The following is a 20533-nucleotide window of genomic DNA, read 5'->3' as shown; positions in this document are numbered from 1 at the left end:
CATCCTTTAACTTCCATTCACACTGGTCCCATTACTGATCTCTAGAGCCCACAGAATAACTTTTTGTTGCCTGTTAATACCCTTCATTTGAATATGATTTTTCTCTTTAGACCATATATTAAGATTCTAGATCTTTTTGTTTCTTTCAGGAAGAAAATGTCAAAACTGTCCTGATGAACCCAAACATTGCATCGGTGCAAACCAATGAAGTGGGCTTAAAGCAAGCAGATACTGTCTACTTCCTCCCCATCACCCCTCAGTTTGTCACAGAGGTTATCAAGGCAGAACGGCCAGATGGATTAATTCTAGGCATGGGTGGCCAGACAGCTCTGAACTGTGGTGAGTTCTTTTAAGTTTAATTGCAGAGTTTTGGTTCACACACTTATATATAATATTTTTTTGTTTGAATTTATTTAGCAGTTGTGCCCTGTGTGTTCATAAAAGTTTTCCGCTGTGTGAGGAAGCTTAGTAAACAGCCACCTGAAAATGTCACGTGATGAACATTACCAGTTTATTTCACAGAACAGCTGGGGGACAAAAAGAAACCTTTTGCTTTAATGCCGCATGGTGACTGAGTAGGTTTTTTGAGTCCCCCTCCTCCGTCCCAGGATACTGCTTTGCTGTTACCAGTGAAACTCTGAGAAGTATTATGAGTGAAAAAGGGGAATTAACATTGATTAAGTGCTCTGTGCTCTTATGTATCAGCCCTGTGGCATTTGACTTTCAAATATATTTTCATGTTTACATAGATCAGTCTCTCTACCATCCCTTCACGCATCTGCTGAGTCCAGTGCTCTGTCCTATTTTAAATATTTCAAACCTTCAGAATTAGATCATGAATGAGAATCTCACTGGCTAGTTTGGGTAAGCAGTTGGTGATATAATTTGTATATCAGCTATAAAAAACAGCCAAAGTTAGATGTTAAGTTAGTGGGAACACAAACGATTTTGTTAATTTTTAACCTAGATAGACACCCACATCACTGAGATTATTTACACAAGAGAAGCTCATTATAGGAACAGACCTTCCTTAGAAGGAAATGAAATATACTAAAATCTTAAGGCTCACTGTAATTCTATGATTTTTATTAATGAGAATAATAAAAATCATTTGGAGAAGGTGATAATATACATAATAGTAGCACCAGCAAAATGTTTTGCTAAAATGTCTTCAGAATTTTTCTTTCAAAATTTTTTTTACTCTAAGTGCAATTCTGTTGTGGACTCTGGTGGCTTTTTGGAGTTAAGTTTTTTTTAAAAAAAAGTTGTATTCAGATATCTATTATAGAAAACATAAGAGTTTGATATGTTAAAAATTGATTTATTTTGTTTTTCTGTAGGAGTGGAACTATTTAAGCGAGGTGTGCTCAAGGAATATGGTGTGAAAGTCCTGGGAACCTCAGTTGAATCCATTATGGCCACAGAAGATAGACAGCTGTTCTCAGACAAACTAAATGAGATTAATGAAAAGATTGCTCCAAGCTTTGCAGTGGAATCGGTAAGAAATCTTTGTTCTGGAGAAACAGGACCATTATGTGTCTTGCGTTGTAGAGAGAATGATTTGTCATGCCTAAAAATAATAAAGTATTATATTTGTATATGTTATCTTCCAGAAATGTGTTATTACTTCAGAGACACCGTGTATTAATTGTGGCATTCAATGCTAAAACATTAGGGACAGGTATTAGTAGTTTATTTTTATGAAAAGGGAAGCATAATCTCAAAGGTGATGTGGTTTATCAATGGTTGATGTGACCTGAGTATCAAATCTCCTGAATCAAAACAAAGAACCATATCAACTTGCAATGCCAAAGTAATTTTTACCTTCTTCCTGGGATCAGTCACACATTTTGTAAGTGCGAATGTCCTGCAAATGGGAAATGGTTGAATTAAAATTTTTTTTTAGGGACTTCCCTGGTGGTCCAGTGGTTGTCTCTGTGTTTCCACTGCAGGGGACACAGATTTGATCCCTGGGTGGGGAAATACGATCCTGCATGCCGTGCAGCATGACCAAAAAATAAACGAACAAATTTTTTTTTTCTTAGAATGGAATAAACATTTTACAATAAAATTATCTAGAAAAAAAAGCCACTGGATCTAATCAGTAATATTTATGACTGAGAAACCTGTGGCTTAGATGGTTAAAGAGGACAGATTGTTTTGCATTTCTCTTAATCATTTTCCATCGTATCCTGTGCCTACTGATGGGCTATTACCAGGTGCCAGGAAAAGATCAGCTTCCTGTACATCTCTTTTTGTCCCTGACTTTATTCCTGATTTCAGTCAGTGAAATGGGGGTACTGGAGACAGTTTCTGATGCAACTTCCTCAGTGTAGAAATAGGCAAAACCTCTGGGATAAGGCAAGTACTGCTGGGACAACTAAAAATGGGCTATGTATGTTTTCAGAAAAGCATGCTATCAAGTATATAGCATGTTGCAAAGCTGTCAATCAGGAACAATCCCAGGATAGCTCTGCTGAACATGTGGAAAGCTCCTGCCATATATTTATTCTTTCATTGCCAGATTTAATTATGTCCTTGCTTCCTTAGGATGAGAAACAGGCATATGGGAAAGGTATAATTACATTCCCATTGGTAGTGTAATAATATTCCATGACAGAAAAATATAGCCAACATATGCTGTATTCTGTAAGTTAAAAAAAAAAAAAAATCCCAAGCTTCTGAGACTACTCTCTGACTGAACTTGAAAAATGAAAAATCTCTTTCTATATAATATTCCTAATGGCTTATTGCAGTAATATCAAGTTAGATTTTGTAGTAGAAAACCTTGCTTTGTTAAGAGGCGAAGACTTTTAAACTGAACTTAAAAATTCAGTATAGCTCCCATTCTCAAATTAATGGCAACTATCTCACCTCTGGCCATTGTTTTATTTTTTATACTGCAAAATAAAATTTACCCCAAAGGTGTTAAAAAAAAAAAAGCCTTCACTGTATATTAAAAAAATTCTAAAATTTAACTTAAAATGTGTAAAATAACACTTGTTTTTCAGAAGGAGATGAGGGAATAATAGAACATTTTCATAGTCATTTTTTCCAAATAAACTGATTTACCTGAATTACCAGACTCTCTTGGTTGGTCTTTTCTACTGTCAGCTTTTAAAACTTTGAGTCCTTGTTCTTGTTGACAGATTGAGGATGCACTGAAGGCGGCAGACACCATTGGCTACCCGGTGATGATCCGTTCTGCCTATGCCCTGGGTGGGTTAGGCTCAGGCATCTGTCCTAATAGGGAGACCTTACTGGACCTCAGCACAAAGGTATGTATTTTCACAGACCAAATTCTGACCAGCCAAGAAAACTCCCTGATACAGTCTTTCAATTAGAGAAAGTTATGTAGATAAGAAATAACCTTTTCTCTGTTTATAAATCACTGCCACATCTCTAAATTGTTCTCCAAGAGGTGACACTTTTGAAAGGGAAATACAGTGCAATTACTTATACTGGAACGTAGCATTAATCCAAAGTCCGTCTTTACTGTACTGTCTATTGATTTCATTGATAGACAGTCAATCCAGTTCCATCTCCCTCTGCTACAAAATCTGCTCCAAAACACCCATCTTGCTAAAATATATTTTAGTGGTTTAAAAAAAAAACAATATCATGTCCCATTTTGCCATTATCTTTTGAAACAATAAGACATGGATGACATCCGGTAAGGGAAATAAAACACATTGGGTAGTTTAGCTTTACCTCAAATTCAGGTGTTTAACATATATACAATATAAACCTCTTAGTACTATGAATGAGTGATTACTCTGCCAACTGCCACACACATATATAAGCAAAAGTGAAATCTGAGTGCTTACCATTTACATAAAAATCACTTTATTTCTGAATACTCCTTTTCTTAAGTATTAAAGGGAAGATCTTGAAAATTAAGATATGCTCCAAAAAATAAATTAGAAATTAACACAGAAATCATGCTTCATGAAATCAGCGACTTTTGCCCACACTCTGTTCCCACAGAATAGAGCAGTGCCTTGCAATACTGGGGCTCAGTAAGTGCTTGTTGAATGAATGAATATGTGTGTGGGCAAAGAGGCTTATATAACTTTCCATGTAGCAGTTATGGATGTGAATTTGACAGAATTATTGTGATGGCTATTTTTAGGGGTGCTGAGTAAATATCAAGCAGAGTATATACCTTTATCATTATTTACATTTTAGAGTGAAAAAGAATGAGCCCTTGAATTGTTGACATAAGATTTTGAGAACAAACAGATAAAATTAAATGTATTTTAATAACTGCAATGACAAACGTACATGTCTACAAATTGGATTGAGTTTTTCTAAAGTTGCCAAAAAAAAACCCCAAAAGGGAAACATATCTAATATAAATGTTCCCTATTTCCATCTGGACTTCTGAATCATGTATTTAAAGAAAAGACATGTTTGTGGAGGTATACATTTTTTTCCTCTAGCATATTAGATGTTCCCAATCTTTTTATTTAAAAAAATTTTTTAACATCTTTATTGGAGTATAATTGCTTTACAATGGTGTGTTAGTTTCTGCTTTATAACAAACTGAATCAGCTATACATATACATGTATCCCCATATCTCTTCCCTCTTGCGTCTCCCTCCCACCCTCCCTATCCCACCCCTCTAGGTGGTCACAAAGCACCGAGCTGATCTCCCTGTGCTATGTGGCTGCTTCCCAATAGCTATCTATTTTACATTTGGTAGTGTATATGTATCAATGCCACTCTCTCACTTTGTCCCAGCTTACCCTTACCCCTCCCTGTGTCCTCAAAGCCGTTCTCTATGTCTGCATCTTTATTACTGTCCTGCCCCTAGGTTTTTCAGAAATGATTCTTTTTTTAGATTCCATATATATGTGTTACCATATGGTATTTGTTTTTCTCTTTCTGACTTACTTCACTCTGTATGACAGATTCTATGTCCATCCACCTCACTACAAATAACTCAACTTCATTTCTTTTTATGGCTGAGTAATATTTCATTGTATATATGTGCCACTTCTTCTATATCCATTCATCTGTCGATGGACACTTCCGCATCCTAGCTATTGTAAATAGAGCTGCAATGAACACTGTGGTACATGACTCTTTTTGAATTATGGTTTTCACACGGTATATGCCCCGTAGTGGGATTGCTGGGTCGTATGGTAGTCTATTTTTAGTTTTTTAAGGAACCTCCATACTGTTCTCCATAGTGGCTGAACCAATTCACATTCCCACCAGCAGTGCAAGAGTGTTCCCTTTTCTCCACACCCTCTCCAGCATTTATTCTTTCTAGACTTTTTGATGATGGCCATTCTTATGGTGTGAGATGATATCTCATTGTAGTTTTGATTTGCATTTCTCTAATGATTAATGATGTTGAGCATTCTTTCATGTGTTTGTTGGCAATCTGTATACCTTCTTTGGAGAAATGTCTATTTAGGTCTTCTGCCCACTTTCGGATTGGGTTGTTTGTTTTTTTGTTATTGAGCTGCATGAGCTGCTTGTAAATTTTGGAGATTAATCCTTTGTCAGTTGCTTCATTTGCAAATATTTTCTCCCATTCTGAGGGTTGTCTTTTATCTTGTTTATGGTTTCCTTTGCTGTGCAAAAGCTTTGAAGTTTCATTAGGTCCCATTTGTTTATTTTTGTTTTTATTTCCATTTCTCTAGGAGGTGGGTCAAAAAGGATCTTGCTGTGAGTTATGTCATAGAGTGTTCTGCCTATGTTTTCCTCTAAGAGTTTATAGTGTCTGGCCTTACATTTAGGTCTTTAATCCTTTTTGAGTTTATTTTTGTGTATGGTGTTAGGGACTGTTCTAATTTCATTCTTTTATATGTAGCTGTCCAGTTTTCCCAGCACCACTTATTGAAAAGGCTGTCTTTTCTCCATTCTATATTCTTGCCTCCTTTATCAAAAATAAGGGGACCATATGTACATGGGTTTATCTCTGGGCTTTCTATCCTGTTCCATTCATCTCTTTCTGTTTTTGTGCCAGTACCATACTGTCCTGATTACTGTAGCTTTGTAGTGTAGTGTGAAGTCAGGCAGCCTGATTCCTCCAGGTCCGTTTTTCTTTCTCAAGATTACTTTGGCTATTCGGGGTCTTTTGTGTTTCAATACAAATTGTGAAATTTTTTATTCTGATTCTGTGAAAAATGCCATTGATAATTTGATAGGAATTGCATTGAATCTGTAGATTGCTTTGTGTTGTATAGTCATTTTCACAATGTTGATTCTTCCAGTCCAAGAACAGAGTATATCTCTCCATCTGTTTGTATCATCTTTAATTTCTTTCATCAGTGTCTTATAGTTTTCTGCATACAGGTCTTTTGTCTCCTTAGGTAGGTTTATTCCTAGGTATTTTATTCTTCTTGTTGCAATGGCAAATGGGAGTGTTTCCTTCATTTCTCTTTCAGATTATTCATCATTAGTGTATAGGAATGCAAGAGGTTTCTGTGCATTAATTTTTTATCCTTCTACTCTACCAAATTCATTGATTAGCTCTAGTAGTTTTCTGGTAGAGTCTTTAGGATTCTCTATGTATAGTGTCATGTCATCTGCAAACAGTGACAGCTTTACTTCTTCTTTTCCAATTTGGATTCCTTTTATTTGTTTTTCTTCTCTGATTGCTGTGGCTAAAACTTCCAAAGCTATGTTGAATAATAGTGGTGAGTGTGGGCAACCTTGTCTTGTTCCTGACCGCAGTGGAAATGGTTTCAGTTTTTCAGCATTGAGAATGATGTTGGCTCTGGATTTGTCATATATGGCCTTTATTATGTTGAGATAAATTCCCTCTATGCCTGCTTTCTGGAGTGTTTTTATCGTATGGATCTTGAATTTTGTCGAAAGCTTTTTCTGCATCTACTGAAATGATCATATGGTTTTTATACTTCAGTTTCTTAATACAATGTATCACATTGATTGATTTGCATATTTTGAAGAATCCTTGCATCCCTGGATAAACCCAATTTGGTCATGGTGTATGATCCTTTTAATGTGTTGTTGGATTCTGTTTGCTAGTATTTTGTTGAGGATTTTTGCATCTATGTTCATCAGTGATGTTGGCCTGTAGTTTTCTTTCTTTGAGACATCCTTGTCTGGTTTTGGTATCAGGGTGATGGTGGCCTCATAGAATGATTTGGGGAGAGTTCCTCCCTCTGCTATATTTTGGAAGAGTTTGGGAAGGATAGTTGTTACTCTTCTCTAAATATTTGATAGAATTTGCCTGTGAAGCCGTCTGGTCCTGAGCTTTTGTTTCTTGGAAGATTTTTAATCACAGTCTCAATTTCAGTGCTTGTGATTGGTCTGTTTATATTTTCTATTTCTTCCTGGTTCAGTCTCAGAAAGTTGTGCTTTTCTAAGTATTTGTCCATTTCTTCCAGGTTGTCCATTTTATTGGCATATAGTTGCTTGTAGTAATGTCTCATGATCCTTTGTATTTCTGCAGGGTCAGTTGTTACTTCTTCTTTATCATTTCTAATTCTATTGATTTGAGTCATTTCCCTTTTTTTCTTGATGAGTCTGGCTAATGGTTTATCAATTTTGTTTAACTTCTCAAAGAACCAGCTGTTAGTTTTATTGATCTTTGCTGTCATTTGCTTCATTTATTTTTCATTTATTTCTGATCTTATCTTTATGATTTCTTTCGTTCTGCTAACTTTGGGGTTTTGTTGTTCTTCTTTCTCTAATCCTTTAGATGTAAGGTTAGTTTGTTTATTTGAGGTGTTTCTTGTTTCTTGAGGTAAGATTGTATTGCTATATACTTCCCTCTTAGAAGTGCTTTTGCTGCATCCCATAGGTTTTGGGTCATTGTGTTTTTATTGTCATTTGTTTCTAGGTTGGTTTTTTTTTTTTTTGCGGTATGTGGGCTTCTCACTGTTGTGGCCTCTCCCGTTACGGAGCAGAGCCTCCAGACACGCAGGCTCAACAGCCATGGCTCACGGGCCCAGCCGCTCCGCATCATGTGGGATCTTCCCGGACCGGGGCATGCACCCGTGTCCCCTGCTTCGGTAGGTGGACTCTCAACCACTGCACCACCAGGGAAGTCCTAGGTATTTTTTGATTTTCTCTTTGATTTCTTTAGTGATCTCTTGGTTACTAAGTAGTGTACTTTTTAGCCACCATGTATTTCTATTTTTTACAGATTTTTTCCTGTAATTGATATCTAGTCTCATAGCATTGTGGTCGGAAAAGATACTTGATACAATTTCAATTTTCTTAAATTTACCAAGGCTTGATTTGTGACCCAAGGTATGATCTATCCTGGAGAATGTTCCATGAGCACTTGAGAAGAAAGTGTATTCTGTTATTTTTGGATGGAATGTCCTATAAATATCAATTCTTTCTTGTTTAATTTATCATTTAAAGCTTGTGTTGCCTTATTTAATTTAATTTTGGACGACCTGTCCATTGGTGAAAGTGGGGTGTTAAAGTCTCCTACTATGATCGTGTTACTGTCGATTTCCCCTTTTTTGGCTGTTAGCATTTTCCTTATGTATTGAGGTGCTCCTCCATTTGGTGCATAAATATTTAAAATAGTTATATCTTCTTGGATTGATCCCTTGAGCATTATGTAGTGTCCTTGTTGTCTCTTATAATAGTCTTTAGTTTAATGTCTATTTTGCCTGATATGAAAATTGCTACCCCAGCTTTCTTTTGATTTCCACTTGCTTGGAGTATCTTCTTCCATCCCCTCACTTTCAGTCTCTTTGTGTCCCTAGGTCTGAAGTAGGCCTCTTGTAGACAGCATATATACGGGTCTTGATTTTGCATCCATTCAGCCAGTCTATGTCTTTTGATTGGAGCATTTAATCCATTTACTTTTAAGGTAGTTATCGATATGTATGTTCCTATTACCATTTTCTTAATTTTTGGGGGTTCGTTATTGTAGGTCTTTTTCTTCTCTTGTGTTTCCTGCCTAGAGAAGTTCCTTTAGCATTTTTGTGAAGTTGGTTTGCCGGTGCTGAATTCGCTTAGCTTTTGCTTGTCTGTATAGGTTGTTATTTCTCCGTTGAATCTCAGTAAGTTCCTTGCTAGGTAGAGTAATCTTGGTTGTTGGTTTTTCCCTTTCATCACTTTAAATATGTCCTGCCACTCATTTCTTGCAGAGTTTCTGCTGAAAGATCAGCTGTTAACCTTATGGGGATTCCCTTGTATGTTATTCGTTGCTTTTCCCTGCTGCTTTTAATATTTTTTCTTTGTATTTAATTTTTGATAGTTTGATTAATATATGTCTTGGTGTATTTCTCCTTGGATTTTTCCTGTATGGGACTCTCTGCAGTTCCTGGACTTGATTAACTATTTCCTCTTCCATATTAGGGAAGTTTTTAGCTGTGATCTCTTCAAATATTTTCTCAGTCCATTCCTTTTTCTCTTCTTCTTCTGGAACCCCTATAATTTGAATGTTGGTGCGTTTAATGTTGTCCCAGAGGTCTCTGAGACTGTTCTCAGTTCTTTTCATTCTTTTTTCTTTATTCTGCTCTGCAGTAGTTATTTCCACCATTTTATCTTCCAGGTCACTTATCTGTTCTTCTGCCTCAGTTATTCTGCTATTGATTCCTTCTGGAGAATTTTTAATTTCATTTATTGTGTTGTTCATCATGTTTGTTTGCTCTTTAGTTCTTCTAGGTCCTTGTTAAACGTTTCTTGTATTTTCTCCATTCTATTTCCAAGATTTTGGATCATCTTTACTATCATTACTCTGAATTCTTTTTCAGGTAGACTACCTCTTTCCTCTTCATTTGTTAGGTCTGGTGGGTTTTTATCTTTCTCCTTCATCTGCTTTGTGTTTCTCTGTCTTCTCATTTTTTTTAACTTACTGTTTTTGGGGTCTCCTTTTCGCAGGCTGCCGGTTCATAGTTCCTGTTGTTTTTGGTGCTTGCTCCCAGATGCTAAGGTTGGTTCGGTGGGTTGTGTAGGCTTCCTGGTGTATGGGACTAGTGCCTGTGATCTGGTGAATAAGTTGGGATCTTGTGTTTCTCGTGGGCAGGTCTGCGTCCTTTTGTGTGTTTTGTGGTGTCTTTGACCTTATTATGATTTTAGGCAGCCTCTCTTCTAATGGGTTAGGTTGCGTTCCTGTCTTGCTAGTTGTTTGGCATAGGGTGTGCAGCACTGTAGCTTGCTGGTCGTTGAGTGGAGCTGGTTCTTAGCGTTGAGGTGGAGATATTTTGGCGAACTGCCACTGTTTGATATTATGTGGAGCTGGGACATCTCTTGTGGACCAATGTCCTGAACTCGACTCTCCCACCTCAGAGCACAGTTCTGACACCCAGCTGGAGCACCAAGACCCAGTCCTCCACACAGCTCAGAAGAAAAGGGGGAGAAAATGAAAGAAAGAAAGAAAAAAACCAACAAAATAAAGTTATTAAAATAAAAAATAATTTTTTAAAATAATAATATTTTAAAGTAATAAAAAAGGAAAAAAAGAAAGAGAGAGGAGAGCAACCAAACCAAAAAACAAATCCACCAAAAATAACAAGTACTAAATTTATACTAAAAAAAAAAAAGCAGACAGACAGAACCCTAGGACAAATGGTAAAAGCAAAGCTATAGGAACAAAGTCACACAAAGAAGCATACACATACACACTCACAAAAAGAGACAAAGGAAAAAATATATATATATATCATTGCTCCTGAAGTCCACTGCCTCAGTTTCACAATGATTCGTTGTCTATTCATGTATTCCACAGATTCAGGGTACATCAAGTTGATTGTGGATATTTAATCCGCTGCTTTTGAGGCTGCTGGGAGATTTCCCTTCCTCTTTGTTCCCACAGCTCCAGGGGCTCAGCTTTGGATTTTGCCCCACCTCTGCGTGTAGGTCGCCAGAGGGCATCTGTTCTTCGCTCAGACAGTACAGGGTTAAAGGAGCAGCTGATTCGGGGGCTCTGGCTCACTCAGGTCGGGGGCAGGGAGGGGTACGGAATGCAGGGTGAGCCTGTGCAGGCAGAGGCTGGTGTGACGTTGCATCAGCCTGAGGCACACCGTGTGTTCTCCCGGGGAAGTTGTCCCTGGATCCCGGGACCCTGGCAGTGGCGGGCTGCACAGGCTCCTGGGTGGGGAGGTGTGGAGAGTGACCTGTGCCACACAGGCTTCTTGGTGGCTGCAGAAGCAGCCTTGGTGTCTCATGCCCATCTCTGGTGTCTGCGCTGATAGCCACGGCTCGCGCCCATCTCTGGAGCTCGTTTAGGTGGTGCTCTGAATCCCCTCTCCTCACGCACCCCAAAACAATGGTCTCTTGCCTCTTAGGCAGGTCCAGACTTTTTCCTGGACTCCCTCCCGGCTAGCTGTGGCACAGTAGCCCCCTTCAGGCCACGTGAACACAATCCTCTCCCTGGGGTCTGACCTCCGAAGCCCCAGCCTCAACTCCCAGCCCTGCCCGCCCCGGCGGGTGAGCAGACAAGCCTCTCGGGCTGGTGAGTGCTGGTCAGCACCAATCCTCTGTGTGGGAATCTCTCCGCTTTGCCCTTTGCACCCCTGTTGCTGCGTTCTCCTCCGTCGCTCCCAAGCTTCCCCCTCACCAGCCCCTGTCTCTTCCAGTGAAGGGGTTTCCTAGTGTGTGGAAACCTTTCCTCCTTCACAGCTCCCTCCCACTGGTGCAGGTCCCGTCCCTATTCTTTTGTCTCTGTTTTTTCTTTTGCCCTACCCAGATACTTGGGGAGTTTCTTGCCTTTTGGGAGGTCTGAGGTCTTCTGCCATAATTCAGTAGGTGTTCTGTAGGAGCTGTTCCACATGTATATGTATTTCTGATGTATTTGTGGGGAGGAAGGTGATCTCCGCGTCTTACTCTTACGCCATCTTGTATGTCTCCCCCGCCACAATGTTTTTAATATTAACAACCTCATTATTACTGTCAGTCGTGACCAATGTATACTTATTCTCAATTAAAAATGTATTTTTTGTACAGTATAAAAAGCATTCTAAACACTCAGTCGTATAAAAATATTTACAATGAAGACAACTTTGGAATGGGATATTTTTAAATTATTTATATTCCTCTAAAATAGTTAGTAAGCCATTGAATGGTTTTCTTTGTTGAAACCCTAGCTTTTCATTTGAGAATAATGTATTGTTATATCCCAAGCTACCGCTTACTCTCTTGGGATTATATTTAGCATTATTAGAAACTGCATTAACCTGATCTAGGTCCCTAAATTAATCTTTGTATAAAATCTGAGACTTGAAAGAGAAAGAAGAAGCTGAGGCAACAGGTGAAGATGATCTCAATAGTCCTTGTGTCCAGTCTACTCCATTAGAATGCAAAAGCCTTCCTCAGATTCATCTCCTTTGTTTCCCAGATTTTTTTTTTTATTAGCAGGCTATCCTAATGACAAATAAATCATTATTAAATTGTTCACACTGGCTACAGAGTTTCCTAACCACTTTGAAAACCTCACCATGGGTAGCTGTGGGGACAAATGTGTTACATTTTGAAGTGCACATGCTGGAGCCTGTAGTGTTTGCTGAGGTTAAAAAAACAGTGTTGAGACACATCACGGAATAACTTACATTGAGTTATTATTTCATTATGCTACCTGCTAATAATTTGAAAAAATTCAAATTACTTTCCCCAGTTGCTTTCTCTTACTTTCATTGCCATAAAAAATCAAATTTATTATGAGACAAAGGGACACTTCTGTCTTGGATTTTCAGCCACTAAATGTCCTAAGGTTGGAGACCATCTTTTTCAGATTTTGGGTTCAGCATTCTACCCACCAGGGGGTACAGAGTAAATAAGGAATGATAATTATACTAATTCATATCTGTTTAATCAGGCAGGCATGATATACGATTCAGTATTTAAGCACTTAGGCAGTGATTACCCATAATAATAGTCGTGTATGGTTCTTTTAATTCCCAAGTTTCATATGCCATCTTGGCTAACTGTTTACAACCATCATCATCTCCTTTCTTCTCCTCATCAACATCAACTGACTTTTATTGTGTGTGTTCTTTACAAAGCACCCTCAGCTATTTTAGAGAAAGACAGAATCTTTAGACTTATTTTTCCATATTTATTTGCACTTATCACATCTCTGCTTTCACAGAAGCCTAGCTGCAAAAATAATTTCATTTCCCTTTGCCTGATTGCTCAATTATTTTCTCTTTTTCCTAAATTAGTTTGATTTAATGTCATATCAGCACTTTGAATGGCAAGGCTCAATAACGTAAATCAAGCATATTCACTGCAGAATGCTATTCCTAGTACCTCACTGATTTTCCGACACATTGTGCCTTCTGCAGCATAGAGGAGGATGGAGACTAGGCTTGAGACTTCAGTGCAGACCAGGATTTAGGCCAGGGCGCTTTGCCAAATAGCCACGTTAATGCTAGTGCCTTTCCTTACTCTTCGATGTCTTTTGTCACCAATTTCCAGGCCTTTGCTATGACCAACCAGATTCTGGTGGAGAGGTCAGTGACAGGTTGGAAAGAAATAGAATATGAAGTGGTCCGAGATGCTGATGACAACTGTGTCACTGTCTGTAACATGGAAAATGTTGATGCCATGGGCGTTCATACAGGTAGGCAAGGAATCTTCAAGCATTATGGTAATGGCTTCAGCTCATATCTCTGGTGGCTCATAGCAGTCTTTATTAAGTCGCTTTCTTTAAATTACTATTCTTAGCATACACATTAGTGATAAAATTTTACATATATATAGTATTTTACAGCATTGAAAATACTCTCATATTTAATTTGATCTTCACAAAAACCCTCTGAAGTAGGGCAGATATTATTATCCTGATTTCATTTGAGGAAGGGGTAAAATATAAGCAATGCTGTGAAGGTAAAATCTGTAAGACTTGGTGTTGAGAAGTAAGGCATGAGGTTAAGAAGGCTTGAAGCAGACTGGGTGTTAGTCACCAAGTGAATGAGAAAATAGCCACAGTCAATAGAAATAGGTGAAATAAATAGGTTTCTCAGGAAGGGAAGCTGGTTAGACTAGAGGGCAAAGCTGATGACTTAGGATTTAGAAATGCTAAAGTTTAAAAGTGGGCGGAAATCTCAAGAAGAGGAGAATGTAGAGCTGGAACTCAGGAAAGAGGATAGAAATAAAGAAGTTGATGCAAGGTCATTGGAAGTCTTTGTATAAATAAAATAGTGGAAGCTGGAAGCATAGACTGAGTATTCAAGGGCATAGGTGTAGAAGGAAAGAGAATAGGGTCAAGGACCATACCCTGGCAAACATTTAGATTTGTAGGGCAGAAGAAAAAGGACGGATTGGTGTTGAAAAAAAGGAAGGGAATGATAGTTACCTTATAAGCCAATGCACAAAAATATTTTATAAAAGAGCTTTGGTTTTGACTGTAGCAAATACTATGAAAGGTCAAGAATGAAGATTTAATGTTGCTTTTGGGTGTTCAAGAGGACAGTTTCAATGCAGAGTTGGTTATGTGAGCCGTATGGAAAGGAATTATATGACTATGAGTGATAAGAAGACCTGGTAGGGCTTCCCTGGTGGCGCAGTGGTTGAGAGTCCGCCTGCCGATGCAGGGGACGTGGGTTTGCGCCCCCGTCCGGGAGGATCCCACATGCTGCAGAGCGGCTGGACCCGTGAGCCATGACCGCTGAGCCTGCGCGTCCGGAGCCTGTGCTCCGCAGCGGGAGAGGTCACAGCGGTGAGAGGCCCACGTACCGCAGAAAAAACAAACAAAAAAAAACAACTGGTAAATTTTCAAAAGGTTTAGTCATGTAAGGAATGAGAGAGATGGTTCTTATAACCATCTGGCAGTTCAGAGAGGGGCTCCTTGAGCCTGTAGTGATCTGAGCTTGTTTGTAGGCAGAAGGGATGGTGACTACGGACTAAGAGATTGAAGATACAGGGGGCTGTAATTGGAGAGAAGTGAGAAAATGGGAAGGGATGAGATTTAGAAAATTGTTGGGTGAAGAGGAGCTGATATTTTATGGAAGGAAGAACTTGAAAGCTAATTCATGAGACATAGAAGGGAAATTGAAGAAGTTAATGTCAATCCAGTAAGTAGATGACTAAGCCTTGATAGCTTCATGATCTTGGGAAAGCTTAGAGTGATTTCTGTAAATATGTCAGAGTAATACAGGTAAAACAATCAGAGAGAATGTGCCTTGTATGTGTTTCCCTAAGATAATTCTTTTCCCAGCAAACCCTCAGCCTGTTCTGTTTCTTGTGTCATGCAAATAGATTGTTAAGTTACTAAAGTTGGTTATTTAGATATGCTACCAAATAATAAGTGTTGCTTGGATGTACAGGTGATTCAGTTGTTGTGGCCCCTGCCCAGACGCTCTCCAATGCGGAGTTTCAGTTGTTGAGACGTGTTTCAATCAATGTCGTTCGCCACTTGGGCATCGTGGGTGAATGCAACATTCAGTTTGCCCTTCATCCTACCTCAATGGAATACTGCATTATTGAAGTGAATGCCAGACTGTCCCGAAGCTCTGCCCTGGCCTCAAAAGCTACTGGGTAAGGCCAGAACGATTGACCATGGGTTTGCAGATTGAACTGGAAAATTGAAAGCTAGTGGAAGAATGTGCTGCATTTGCAAACTATAGTCCCCATTTCTGTATGCTGACTCCCAGTCATGTCCTATGGACATGGTTATTAATGAGCTTGCCGCCAGATTGAGGCAAATGGTATTGCTAGCTGGCTTTGTTTGCTGGCTAATCATAAACTAATCAAGATCTGGGTGGTCAAAGCAGGCTGTGAAAAATCTGCTTCTTAATTGCACTTTGCAGATGTTGTTAAAAAGTACAAATTAATCCTTAATTTTAGTCCTTCACTGACTTTTTTAGGTATATAACAAATTTTGGACAAATAATAGAGTTCACTTGACTCAAGCATGCAATCACATTATTTTATTTTAGCAAAACTTCACAAGACCAAACAACAGTAGGTTTTTTCTATAGGTAAATCTTGCAACTAAATAAATAAATTTGTATCTACTTAACAATTGCTAGCAAGCATGACTGGAAGGAACACTAATTAATATCTTCTGTTTCTATTAATATCTTTAACATCTGGTATTTAAATTACACGACATTTTAAAAATATTTACCTCTCAAGCTATTTTTATGTAGCTAGACAGTGCTACATGGAGTGTGGAAGGAGTGATGAGCTAAACAAGAGTCAAGAGACCTGAGTTCTCCTTCTGGTCCTTCTACTAATTGTGGGACTTTGGATAAATCACTACTGTCTCTGTCAGTTTCTTCACCTCTTAGGTGGGGAAGTTGTATGAAAGGACTCATATGTAATTCTATAGTTCTGTGAATTAATTTTTCAAATACAATTACCCAAACTGACATTCCAGAAGAGTATGGTCAAGTTTCCAGAGTGTTAGTTGTATTAGGAGCCCAAAGTTCAAAGATAATTTGGAAACAGAGCAAGGACCCAAACTTTCAAGGACTGCATTTTATGACCTTTACATCCCCCATAGTACCAGCTAACTCCACTGTCTTCCTAGGTGCAGACATGTATATATTTTTATAAAAGAATATTTTGCAGATTCTTATCTTAGTGGAAATTATACACGAGTGAGTACTTTATTTCTCAAGGAAGCTATTGATTTTGGGTTGAAGAGGTGAAGGTTGGGAGTTGTAGCACTGCATGTCAGGCATAGACAGTGAACTCTTTTGTGATCTGTGCTTCTGTACTTTATCATGACTCACTTTATTTTATAAGGAGATATTAAATTTTCATACAGAACTGAGAATCAGGTGTGTTTTATACCTTGATGTGAAATAATACCAGAATTTCTAAGAAAAACCAATTTATATTTTGAGCTGTTTTTAATACTTATTGCTGAAAGAAAAAAAATGTCTCCTCCTTTATAGCTACCCATTGGCATTCATTGCTGCAAAGATTGCCCTAGGAATTCCACTTCCAGAAATCAAGAACGTTGTATCAGGGAAAACATCAGCCTGCTTTGAACCGAGCCTGGATTACATGGTTACCAAGATTCCTCGCTGGGATCTTGATCGTTTTCACGGCACTTCTAGCCGAATTGGTAGCTCTATGAAAAGTGTAGGAGAGGTGAGTCCTTGGTTAATTACTCTCTTTCATCCTTGTTCTCAGTTATTTTGTCCAACCCTAATGTCATTGAAAGTCTTCGGTTTCCTTGGATACTGGGTTACTGATTGGAGGATACATATGAATTTCATTTCCTCCCTAGTGTTTCCACATAAGGCATAGCTGTTTTAAATCTTAATTTTTTTTATCATGCTTCAAGGTGCACAATAGAATTATAACTCAAATGCCAGGAAAAGTTTTGTTGGTGGTGTTTCTGCCAAATAAACAACTGTTATTTAGTTTACATTTCATGGAAAGATTCCCCTTTCACAATGTGCATGGGAAAATTTGTAGGCCAAGGAATATGAGATAATTTTGCAATGTGTTAATTTAGGGTTTATTATCTGAAAGGTTTTTGTCTTCAGTGAATATTTAACACTTTACATTTAGTTCAACTCAAGTTAGCAGACATTTCCTGAGTTCTTACTACGTGCAAGACCCTGGGATGATAAAAGCAGTGAATAAGATGTAGATAATTGTGACATTATCTCCAGCTGGTGAGTTCAGAATATATTCACAGAACTAAATATAATATAAATTAAACTGTGGTAAAAGTTGGAATGCAGTATTTATATGCAGGTGCTGTGAGAATGTAGAATAGGGTCAGGGAAAGCCACAATAGATATTCCACTGAAAAATGGTGAAATCTTCACTTAATGAATATGAAGTTTAATAATATAAAGTATTAAAAAGGACAAATTTTGAGCAAACACAGTTATGTATTCCTTTATTATTATGTTTACTTCTCTTTTATTGAATGTACTCCATATACTGTTATGTACAGTGTACTTTAATGAAAATTCATGGTGAATTACTTATAGAATTAGATACTTTAGGGCCAACTCTTAAATATATAATACTTTAAAATTTTCTTAAATATTCCAAAAATATTTTCTTAATTTGATAGTGCCATAAACTATCTTATATCTGGTACCCTCTCCTATGCTTAGGCTAGAAAATCTATGAATATATTGTCTAACTCTTCAAATACCACTATGCCTCATAAATTACATATCTGAATTGGACTAATATTTTGTTTATCCCTGCTCTTGAGACTCTTCCCTTATTTCTAATTAAATTTGGAGCAGTGTGAAAAGGTTATCTGTTTGGCTTTAGTGATCTTTGTATATGTAGCTTGTCACGCAATTGACATGAAGATTTACTAAACTGACATTAATGAGAATTCAGGTCTGTTTGAGGCATCACGGAAGTTTACTGAAGGCAGTGTTATGACTGTTATTATTTTAAATTGTAGACCAAAAATGCGTGGCAATCTATTATTCCATGGAAAGAATCAAAGACAGTATTTATTCACTGAAAATAACTGGGTAGGCTTCAAGGTTAATTTTAGTTCTCACTTGTAACTTGTCCAAACTAAATCACCACATGGTTTTCCTAATTGATTAGCATACAATCAGCTGCAAAGATTGTGGGACGACATGTTGAATTTGTCATGGGGAATTTAGTCTCCTATATTCAAAATCTGAATCTGTCAGTATTTGTTATGATTCTCAAGGTTCTATTAATATTAATGCTTAGCTATAAAGAAAGCCAACCTGTCTGGGATACTGACTGATACCCATTTAGAAATAGTTCTGTTTTTGTGTTAATATATGTCTGGTTTCTCTTCGTTTGCTTTTTTATTCTAAAGGACATCTGCATGAAAGCAAGATCTTATTAAGGAAGGGTCTATGTTCTTTGGCCACAGATTCTTTCTTTTAATGCTATGGTCCAGAGCAAGTACAGGTGATTTCCTCATCAGTCTCAGCAAATCAAGCTAAATTCCCTAAGTGGTAAAAGAGTGACGTAATGATGTTAAAGACTCATTACATCAAAACCACAGTAAAAAGGCAAGAAAGAAAAATAACTTAAATTTGAGTAGCATTCTTTTGATATATGTCTTGCTCCTAAGTCTTTTCTGAAAAATAGTCAACTTCTAGCTTTGTTACAAATTAAAAATATGCAAGCCCTTTTTAAAAATATGAGTCTTAAATGTGTATTACAGGTCATGGCTATTGGTCGCACCTTTGAGGAGAGTTTCCAGAAGGCTTTACGGATGTGCCACCCTTCTATAGCTGGTTTTACTTCCCGTCTCCCAATGAACAAAGAGTGGCCATCCAACCTTGATCTTAGAAGAGAGCTGGCTGAACCATCCAGCACCCGCATCTATGCCATCGCCAAGGTAATATGTGACAAGGGGCGGAGAGCTACCCTTTTTTTTTTTTCCCAGAATACAATCAGCTTGGACTTGAATGTAAAACTGAATCACAAAGTGGTCTTGAATTCAGGAATTTTTGGAAAATCTTTAATTCTCTTTAACAGTATTAAACTGGAGGTTTCTATGGACTTCATCAGATTATTCTATAGCTAATGAAAAATTACCCTTTTTTATTTTCACCTTAAGCCTGGACTTAAAGGGAGCACTGCAGTTTTAAAGGATGATCACATAGATAAAATGTTCTTCCCTTTTAGTACATATATTATCAATACTCTTAAATGTTTGATAATATTGACTTATGATTTCCCATCACTCTCATTACTTGCTAATTGAAAATGTGTAAAATTATATTTTAGAAAGGAAGTTGCGTAAAATGGTATCACTTAGTATGTCCTACCTTAGACTCTAGAATAATCTTTATTTGATTCTTCTTCTGTGTTTAAACAACAAACTCTAAAGAACTTCCATGATTATAGGCTTTTCTATGTAATTATTTTATTGGTCTTACTTATAGAACAAAAAAGCCCCACATTTCTCACTTCCACCCACTAGTTCCCTTTAATGCAAATTAAATGCCATATTAATCTCCTTTCATGTTTACTATGCTTAGAGTTTTGAAGTTTTAGTTCATCTGATTTTATAAAAGGTGATTTGGGCAGCTGGGATCTGTCTGGTCAGAAATCCTTGAATTGCTTTTTGACATTTAAGGAAGGTTAGGTATTAATCCTCCAACAGTACCAAACCACACTGGAGCTACAAAGTCCTCTGACCATTTTATGTGTGTGTATGTACATGTGGAATGAGTTGATGAAAATATGAATTTTGTCTTTAAAAAGAGAATCTGTCTTTGTAACTTGTCTTTGTAGCAACAGAAAAATGCTGGTCTTTGTAGCGACAGAAAAATGCTGTTAGTGATTTTGAACTCTGCAACTTTTATGCTCATATATAGAAGGAGGGGAGGGAATGTTTCCTTCATTGCATTTAATGTATATTCTCCTCACCTTTATGGTTTCTAAATGCAGAATATTTCATTTCCATTGAAATTCTGAAGTAGTCTGAGAGATACTAGTATTTTTTGATGGACATTTCTCAAAGTTGACTTTCAAGGGAATAGAGAATTAACATTTTTCCATGGTGGTGGGAGTGATATTAGTAATGGGAGGTCATTCTAGAAAGCCGTTTCACCTTCTTTATTGTTCCTATTTCAGTCTTTTGTTTAAAAAGCAACCTACAACATTCATACATGTGTATATATGTGTATGTGTGTGTATGTATGTATACATATAATT

General features: G+C 37.5%; 1 protein-coding gene across 1 annotated transcript in view; it reads left to right on the top strand.

The window, feature by feature from the left end:
* CPS1 (carbamoyl-phosphate synthase 1) overlaps positions 1-20533 on the top strand; it is a 140413-nt gene that overhangs the window by 50610 nt on the left and 69270 nt on the right. Inside the window, exons 14-20 of the mRNA XM_024763188.1 lie at positions 150-339; positions 1341-1498; positions 3150-3278; positions 13364-13508; positions 15214-15424; positions 16792-16990; positions 19032-19208. Coding sequence (XP_024618956.1) covers positions 150-339; positions 1341-1498; positions 3150-3278; positions 13364-13508; positions 15214-15424; positions 16792-16990; positions 19032-19208 — 1209 coding nt within the window. The remainder of the gene's footprint in view (positions 1-149; positions 340-1340; positions 1499-3149; positions 3279-13363; positions 13509-15213; positions 15425-16791; positions 16991-19031; positions 19209-20533) is intronic.

The sequence above is a fragment of the Neophocaena asiaeorientalis genome, unplaced genomic scaffold (assembly GCF_003031525.2).
Source record: "Neophocaena asiaeorientalis asiaeorientalis breed wild unplaced genomic scaffold, Neophocaena_asiaeorientalis_V1.1 scaffold86, whole genome shotgun sequence".
Classification (NCBI taxonomy): domain Eukaryota; kingdom Metazoa; phylum Chordata; class Mammalia; order Artiodactyla; family Phocoenidae; genus Neophocaena; species Neophocaena asiaeorientalis.
This window is presented reverse-complemented; position numbering and strand designations above follow the sequence as displayed.